The sequence below is a fragment of the Python bivittatus genome, unplaced genomic scaffold (genome assembly GCF_059951505.1).
Source record: "Python bivittatus isolate LINGU-HERP-01145 unplaced genomic scaffold, Pbiv_v1 ctg000180_np1212, whole genome shotgun sequence".
NCBI lineage: Eukaryota > Metazoa > Chordata > Lepidosauria > Squamata > Pythonidae > Python > Python bivittatus.
Genome location: NW_028277047.1, coordinates 4,940,743 through 4,949,964, shown reverse-complemented (window position 1 = coordinate 4,949,964; position 9,222 = coordinate 4,940,743). Strand labels below are relative to the sequence as shown.

Below are 9,222 nucleotides of genomic sequence, written 5' to 3'. Positions count from 1 at the left end.
TACAATTAAAATATACTCCAACCTGAAACATCACTAAAATGTTAGGTGGCATTAATTCTTTCAAAACATTGACATAATCTTTCCTGAACTATTTGGCAGCTAAAAACTCAAGTTTAGTTCTCTCTAACAACAACAAAGCTACACTGATATTTTTAGCAATTTCCATATTTATTTAAGTTAAATCAGCCTGTGAATATACGATTTTCTTTAAAAAAAAAAACAAATTAGGAGAAATTTTGACAGCCCGAAAAGACACGCCTCCTCCCGACCTTCTTTCTCACTGCGCCTGCGCCGAGAAGCGCCCAACCCGGCACGCCCCTTCGCAATACGTTTGCTCACCGCCCTCTTTTTGCGCCTGCGCACTGCGGCCTCTTCGCCTCAGGTTGGTCAGTCGGTGCTCGTCCGTTGAGCGGGGCGGTCGTTCGGTGGAGAGTTTGCGTCGACGCTGCGTGCGTTTTTTATTCCCCTCGCTCCCGTCGTAGGCGAAAATGGCTGATCCCGCCACCCAGTCCCCGTATATTTCTTCTTCTGCCGGGGGTGGCTCCTCCGAGCCGGGAGGACGAGACCTGAAGGGGGCAGGTTCCCCCCAATCTTCCTCTGGTAAGGACGGGGTGGGGGCGAGATGGGCAGTGGAAGGAACGGCCGGCGGCGCGGGACGGGGAGTGCACGGTGAAGGGAAGAGCCGTAAGGTTGTCAGGCACGAGGAAGAAAAATGGTGGGAGCCAATCAGAAATAAGCATTTCCTAGAACACTTGCCTTTAATGCAAAAAACAATACGGTCTGTTAATTTGCCACTAAATTTACCTATTATATTTATTTTATCGAGACCAAATATCTTATTTGCTCCCCCCCATTAAAACCAGCTTGGGGGGGAAGGCACCCTTTCTCCCTAGTAGGATGCAAGATAAATTGAAATACGTTCTTACATTTATCTGGTAAATGTCTCTGCCTTGCAGTTCTTTAAACAGCTGCAGGTGGCTTGCAAGGTTCAGCAAAAGCACCCTGGAAAGCAGTGTTAAAACACGCAACATAAAAACACCAAAGTGGTGACACTAAAAAGCCTGGGAAAATAAACACTGTTCCAGTTCCTTCCTAAGGAAAGAGGGGGCTGGCTTCAATTCCCATGGCAGTTGGTTCCATTATGCGCTCCCTGCCCGTGGAGAAAGTCAAGCTGGTTGTTGATGTGATGGCTGATTACAGCTGTTTTCTCCAACCTGGCGCCCTCCTTGTGACTGGGGATTGCCACTCCCATCAGAAGGATCTCTCGGTGTACCCAGATGTGCCCGGGTGAGATTAAAGTGACAGTTGGATGAAGACCAAAGCCTCTTTTTAGCTTTGCAGTGCAGTTCATAAGCTTGGAAATAAACCAAGGTAAAAGACATAATTTTTCTAAGGGAAATTTAAAAATTAGCCTGTTCGATAGCTTGGGGGCAAACCCAGGAGCTCTTTTATTGAGATGAAAGGTTAGTTTTTATCAGGACTAATCTGAAATCTGAATACAGATTCTGGGCTTTTGAAACCTTTCCTCAGATTGGCTGCTTCCCTCCCCCCAAAGGAAGATAGTGGGAAAGGGGCAAGAATAACCATATGGCAAGAGATAGAAGTTGGTGGGATTTGAGGAGAGATTGCTCAAAATAAGCAAGTTTTTATTGCAACCATTATAATAGGGACATTAATGAGAAATCAGGTTAATACATTTAATATGGCCAGAATTTTCAGTGGAATAGCACCCTTGGAAGTTGCTCAGGCTTGAAATGTAAAATACCATTTTAAAAAAAAAGGATTGGGATTTCTTGGAGATCCTTTTATAGGCAGGACTTGTAGCCTCTTTGTGAGAAATATTTCTGCTCCCTTTATAATTTTGAGAGCTGCTATGAAAGTCAAAACATGCCAAGGTACACTGGGAGACCTTGCCCCTAAGGATTTTTTTTTTTTCTGGAAAGGTATGGGGTAGGGGGTGAACAGGGAGGGTGCTGGGTCTGAGAGCTAGGAAGAGGCCTCCAAGGATTGAGCTCAGGGAGAAGGGTGTGGCAGTTCTCTTGGCTTGGAGATTGCCTGGGAGAAAATGGGGATTTAGCATTCAGATCAGCTGTCTCCATTTGAAAGACAGAATGTAGAAAGGTGCACCAAAGCACACGCCTCGCTCAGGCAAATGCAGAGGACAAATGAAGGTTGGAATAGCTGGGAAAGGGGGTGGTGGATGCTAAGTTGCCAACACTACCAGGGGCGGGCAGGGAGTCTAGGCAGATGCCATGGGTGTGGCATGTCAGTACGGTGGAAAATTCTTAGGTAATGCTCCAGAGCAGGGAAATGAAGCAATCTTGGGGTGGCTTAGCATTGTATTGCAGATACTGGCAGGTCGATCCTCCTGGGAACGCATGGAAAAGCTGATAGGCATGGCTACATCTTGATTCTTCAGTGCATGACCATGGGATCTTTCTAGCTGTAAATGCTTCCCAGTCCTCCATTTCAGGTGTCTTCCAGTCTGTCTGACCTAATACTGCGGGGGGGGGGGGAGTGGCCTATTAAGCTCTCAAGACATGCCTTTCTCTGCTACCGAAGTGAAGGGATTCTTCCTGAGATGAGGGAGCGTGGGTGGGTAGGGAGTAAATCCTAGATTTTTTTTCCGAGGCATAGGATCCAAGGATGGAGCGTGCTGGGTGGCTGAACGTGGGTTTTGCACCTCCTTGGCACAGTCTCCTTTGCTGGGTGCATGAAAAATACCAGATGGGTTGGAAGTTGGGAAAGGGAGCCTCATCGCAGTTGAAAAGTGCTGCCAGTGTGGTTTGGATTGGTTGAGGACCCAAAGGTGCCACTTAGCTTCCTTTCTGGAAAATGGCCTGTTGCCCCTTCCTTCCCTCCCTCTGTCCGTCCTTCCTTTCTTTTGCCGAAAGGTCCGGGATATATGATGGCGTCCTAAATATTCCCACCCCAGGCAGGTGATCCATTGGGGAGAAGAGGGCATTGGCTTTTCCAAGGCAAATAATTTTTCTCTCTGCCTGGGTGGTTTTGTAATGTGCTGCTCATTCCCCCATGAAACTAGAAGGCAATCTATTGTCATTTAAACCTTCCTTAAAAAATATTCTCCTTCCTGCTTCTTTTTTGGGATGGGGGAGGAAGAATACATCCAAAATTGCTTCTGGGGAAGCATCGCCTGTGGCTCTGATGTTTGCTTTTTTTTTAATGCCTTTTGGAGACTGCCGAAGGGGCAGGAATGAACACAAGACAAAGCCCTGATTATCTAAAGTATGGGCCCCTTCTCCCTCCCTTGAAGGCCCCCTCCCCTCAATAGTCTGGGGTGGGTTGGAAAACGGACAGCTTTTCTTCTCCAGGAGCTGGGGGGGAGAGCCCTCCTCTTCATCAGAAATCTGCACTGCAGATGTCTCTCAGGGCGAAAGCCACGGGGCAGGTGACGCTGCTTTAAAGGGGCCGAGTCTGCCAAACCTTCGCCATCTGATGCTAAATCCTGCATTGGGAGTTCACCCTGGCTTTTGTTTTTAGATTCTTGATCATGTTCCTTCACTTGCAAAGGCATATTAGTGCAATCTGACATGCGGCAGACTGTTCCGCCTGGGTCAAGATACCGACTTTCTTGGGGTTGGAAGCTTTTAATGTATCTTCCACCTGTCAGCTGCTCTTGGTATTCCAGCTATGGATGCTGGCTTGAGAGCAAGCTGGCTTCTCCTGTGTGGTTTGTCTACAGCGCATGGAGTCAAGGTCAAACTGCAGTTCAGAAGTAGTTAATACGGTCCATTGTCTTATCTACTACCCAGAAAGGTCTGCTAACAGGCTTTATGCCAGATAAAGAAAGGTTGCTCTTCTGTTCCACCAGAAGTGGGATCTCGGTCTGTAGCTTGATCATCTTGCCCTGCTGGGTGAAACAGATTATCCACCCCTGGATTTTCCTTGCCTTACAAATCCAAACCAGCTCTCTTGAACTGGAACCCCTCCCCTCCCCACCTATCCACTGGATTAGTCTGATCTTCAGATTCCCACTACAAAAAGCAGATCTTTCCTGGATGCAAGAAGCAAGGCTCTTTAGGTGATGCTTAAGCTTCAGAGTCGGTTAATTTAGTGAATTTTGCCCACTGTGCCCCTCCTTAAATTCCCAGAGAAGCCTTGTAACATTGCCAGTTTCATCTTTTGAATCTATTTATTATGCTTTTCTACCATAGCAGTTTGGGGTGGGGGGCTGCAGTATCAAAAGCAGCAATAAATGCAACATAACTTCTCAGTGAAGTAACAGCAGAATCCTGAAGATCTCCAAAAGCTAGCTTGGTTTTCAGAAGGCCTGGGGTGGTAAAAAGGAAGTCTTTGGCACCAAGAGAGTAATAGTGTTGGTGCCAGGCAGGTTTTTCAGGGGAGGGTTTTCCATGGATGAAATGCCATCACCAAAGAGACTTATCCATTTGAGATCACCTCACTTTAGGGACCCCAAGAGCTAAGGCTCTGGTTGGTAACCACAGGAAGAAATGCTCCTCCAAGATGATTTAAATGTGAAATATAATGTTCATGGAATTTTGTGGCTGTGTTTATACATTACACCACCATCATTTTTGTTCACTGTAGTTTCTTGTGACACCATATGTTTTGGTTTGCAAAATGCAATTGGCTGGATTCACCCATAAACCACCATGTTTTAATGCTTAGTGTGATGCACAGAACCAGGTGTGCGCTTATCCCTTGTCGCTAAGACAAACAGAGGGGTTTATTATGTCTCACAATTGCTCCGAGCACATACTAAGGGCTGTATACGTAGGGTGATGGCTCTGGAGTGCCTGTTCCCACTTTGCTGAACAGCCGGCCAAATGTCTTAACTTCAAAAGATGACATAATTTGGGCATCTTGAATGGTGTCACAGCATCTGCTCTGCAAAAATACCAGACAGAGCCAGAAATTGGCACCAGGCGGGGAATGCACCGTTAGGATTATGTGAAGAGATCAAGTTTCTAGCCCTTCAGGGTGCTGGGTTGAGCATGAAAGCTGTGTCAGCAATGCTGTGTGAAATTGTAGAAGCAACAGGCTATGTGCAGGGCTGGGTTCTTTTTCTTCATTCCTTCCCACAACAGGTGGCTTGTTTTGATTTAAACCAGGGTATAAATCCATAAGAGAGAAAGGTTGACTTAAGTTTGCTCTTTGAATCAAACATTTGCCTTAATGCTTTTTTGTAGAATGTCTAACTTCACTGCTAACCCTTGTTGATTTACAAAAATTACCTGCACCCCTGATCCACACAGTTATTCAGATCCAGCAAGCAGGGTGAATTTGCCCCTCCTTCGATTTGTCCATTTTCCTTTAAAAAAGAAAAACAAACAACACCTAAACAGGTAATGTCTTTCAGAATGTTCTATGACTGGGTTGTCTTTCACCCATGACAACTCATATGAGTTATATATGGCGCTAGTAGGAATCTGTACACTGGATAAATCTGGATAAATCTGTTTCTAATATTGCTTTTCCCCTCTGTGCTCTGCCTTGGCCCACCCAGGAAAAATACAGTGTCAAACAATTTTAAAAGCAGTCTTTACTTAGCCATAAAGACTAGGGCCCTTTTCAAGGGAAGGATGCAAAATGTCTGTTGGTTAAGTACAAGTAGAAATATTAGAAGGATGTTTTTTAATCACAGTTTTAAAATCCAACCTGCTAGGAATTGCTGGGCCTAATCCTACTTAATCCAATGAATTTGCATCTCTGGACAAGTCTTTCCTTTGGCCCATTGGCCACAGAGATGCCAAGTGGGAGATGTGTTGGGATGTCCTCAAGCAATTTGAGGTTAAACCCATTAGGATTATAATGTGGAGAGGCCTAAAAATCTAGAGTTCCTCAAGATTTGGATGGTTTAGGAATTCATTTATTGACTCAATATGATGGGAGGTAACATCTTTCTCCCTAAGGAGAGAGTAATGTGGGTTACCTGCCATAAGGGTGGAGTGCCATTTGCCCAATTAGTAAATCATGACTAAAAGGTAAGAAATGGGCAAATTAAGGAGCTATAATAATTAACATAGTTCTGCATGAGTTGTAGAACTCGTTCAGAAATCTTGGGTTTGTTGGAGATTCCCTCAATCTTCAGTTTCTTGACTATGTTGGGGTGCCTTTGGCTTCTGAAGATTTGGCTGTTGGGTAGGAGCTCATGAATATTCCAGAATTAGATGGTTGAACTATAGTCCTGTACAGACCTAGACACTCTTTCCATGTTGTTCCTTTCTGTATCTCATGGCAAACTTTCTGAATAACAGGTCCCATTATCTCCAGTCAGCATGGCCATTATTAAACATGATTAATGTAGGCTTTCTGATGCTCCCTTGTTAAACCTACACAGAACCTGTTTTAGTTGCACCTTCAATGATATTTTGATCCTGAAAGGGCTCAACTAGTTTCTGCTGGTCTTTAAGGAATAAGAATTGTCTTGCCTAACTGTTCAAAGTGCATTCAACCTAACAGAGGTTCTGAAATGCTGCATCAGGCTGCCACAGCCAGATAAATGTGAGTTATGCAACATTATAACGTGTTCAGATATTTTTGAAGTTGTAATTTTAATATTGACTTGCTTCTGTTTAAAAAAAAGCATAGGACTTGGAAAGTTAATTCACTCAAAACCATTTTAGTTCTAGAAATGTAATATTCTTGAATAGGCGGTTTGGGGCAAGAAACAACATGTTTCTCTGGCCAGATTGAAATGGAATCACCGAATCATGCCTTGGCCAACATGAATGAGTTTTGACTAGGTACATTTTCTTTCCTTGAATGCTAGTTGTTTGCTTTGCCCTAGCTTGGCTCCAGTCCAGTTCTTTCAGACTACAATTTGAGTGATGCTTCAAGTTAATTTGGAGGTTAAATTTGCCTAGATGGGTATCACAATGACCAACTTTGTGAGAGGTAGAAGGGAGCATGGAGGCCCAGAAGCCTTCCATGAAGACCAAGTCACAACTGGGTTACCTACTGTATTCAACCTGATCTGTGTGGCTGGGTTCACATATTGTGGTTAGAAAACTACAGTTTAGGGTTCAATGCAGTGAGTAAAGTCAGCCAGTTGTGGTTTCTTCAATAAAGCATGGTTAAAGGAAACCATAGTGATCTGCCTCAAACAAGAATTGGTGCTGAATCCACAATGAAGTGCTAAAATGAACTGTGCCATTTAAAAACTATTCATAATTATTGTAATGTTCATAAACTTTTTGGAGAAAGACATTATACTTCTTAAAATTGGGGTGTTCCTCTCTCTTAAGTGGGGTGTTTCTCACACCCTTTTTTGAGGTGAGGAACTTTTAAGAAGAAAACCATGAGTGTTTCCATCCAGTTCTATTGTCTTATCTTGCTACTTAAAAAAAAACCTCACTTCCTGAGAAACAAGCGGCAATAAATAATCTTTTATCAGAAAACTAAGTTTGCCCATAGGTCCTTTTTCAGCCATTAAAGAAGTTATACAGTGGGAATAACAATTACAAATCAAGCCTTGCTTTTATTAGTCTGCGTCTTAGATGATGCCATGAATCACTGTGGCCTAGGAACTAGGATGCTGAAGGATGATCTGGGAAGTGCAGGATCAGATCCCACCATCTCCCCCTATCCTACCTCTCAGAATTGTTGCAGTTGAGAGACAGACAGACAGTGAGTATTATGTACGTTGCTTACTGGTCCTTGGGGAAAGGCCAGATATAAATGCAGCAGTGAAATGCAGGGGGAAAAAATGCCTCTCAGGACGGGGAAGAGCTATGAGTGTTAGCCAAGTCATCCTTGAATTGTGAGGTGATCTGGACGAGTGTGGCTTCAAAGGTGATGCCATAAATGCGTCATGACTAGGATGCTGAAGGATGATCTAGGAAGTGCAGGATCAGATCCCACCATCTCCCCCCTCCCCAAATAATTACAACATGCTTATTCAGATAAATTTTGTCTTAGGCCAGATACCCTCACTATGCTTTTCCCATCTCTGTGTCTCATTTGCCCTGAGGCTACACTGCACTTTTATACAGAGGCACACTAGGGCAACCTTCCAATTCTATCTCAACAACACACCCTCCTCAACCATCGTCACATGTAGCCTTCTGCTTTGATCCAGAAGGAATGAGCGTGCCACAGTTGCCTCAGCAAAAATGTCCATTAATGCTTGCTTTTGTGGTTTGTTTTTTTAAAAAGACTATTTCTCCCCAGTTCATGGAAGCTCCTCAACAGGCAGGATATGGGCAGCCAGTTCCATTGGCAGGGGAGGATGGGGCTCTGCATTCTGAAAAGCTGTACCACCGGGTGGTATCTGTGAAGGAAGTGGCCACGGGGTGGAGAGTTAAACCTGATCTAATCAAAGTGATAGGAGTGAGGGATGTCCCTGCTATGGGGTATAATGAAGCTGGCATTTCAAGCAGCAAGCTGGGTCTCATTCACTGACTTGCTGCAAGGAACAGATGGCGTAGCCCAAAGCTTGTCCTACGGCTGAACGGTTGACATTTTCTGTTTGCCATACTCAGCGTTGGTTGAGCCTGAAAAACTGCGTTAGAAAATGAGGAGCAGTCTTAAGGAAATAAATGCATAGGTAGAAAGTAAAGGTGCTGATCATACTTGACCTCATTTTTCAGATTTTTAAATTTGCCAGGCTTGTTGGCTTCTTCCCAACCAATCCCACTCGAAAAGCAGACAAAATTCTTGCTTGTTTTCACCAAGTAGTAACCAGGAGTGTGAGCGGGACAAAGAGGCCCCAGTTCCAGTCTCACCTCCATTAGGAATCGGTTCAATAGCATTTGGCAAGCTTTTCCCTCAGCCTTAGCTTCCCTTTCTGCAAAATGGGGTGCTGACATTGCCGTGCATGATGTAGCAATACTTGTAAATTGCTCCTTGTTAGCGCTTAATTTGTAAATTAAAGAGCAGGCTAAACATTTGAGTAGGTTACTCATTTCGCTCTTGATGAATCAAGAAAATTGTAACTGCTTATTGGCGTGTTTTAGTATCTCAGCACTGGTTATTCAGGAGTGCTATTAGTAGCTTTTCATCGACCTCTGCTCATCTCGTTATTCATTTATACATTTGTTATTTTGCTCTATTATTATAAATGTTCTGGTTTCTTCATTGCAATCTGTCCTCCTAGGCCACTGACTTCAGATTAAAATGCGAGAAACAATGCCAAATTTGCCCGTGGTTTGAACAGCTTTACCTCCCACTGTCTGCAGCAATGGCTGTTGGAGATAGAGAACAGTTCCACTATTCTTTCTTTGAACAAACATTTTCCCA

At 44.1% G+C, this 9,222-nt stretch overlaps 1 protein-coding gene across 3 annotated transcripts in view; it reads left to right on the top strand.

The window, feature by feature from the left end:
• The first annotated feature begins 361 nt into the window (after positions 1–361).
• The window catches only part of RTN3 (reticulon 3), a 34,638-nt gene continuing 25,777 nt past the window's right edge, over positions 362–9,222 (top strand). Inside the window, exon 1 of one of the 3 annotated variants that reach the window (XM_025175867.2) lies at positions 362–600. In XM_025175867.2, the coding sequence (XP_025031635.2) occupies positions 489–600 (112 nt within the window). In that variant the 5' untranslated portion in view covers positions 362–488. The remainder of the gene's footprint in view (positions 601–9,222) is intronic. The other 2 variants (XM_007442531.4, XM_007442532.4) reach the window with 2 other exon arrangements.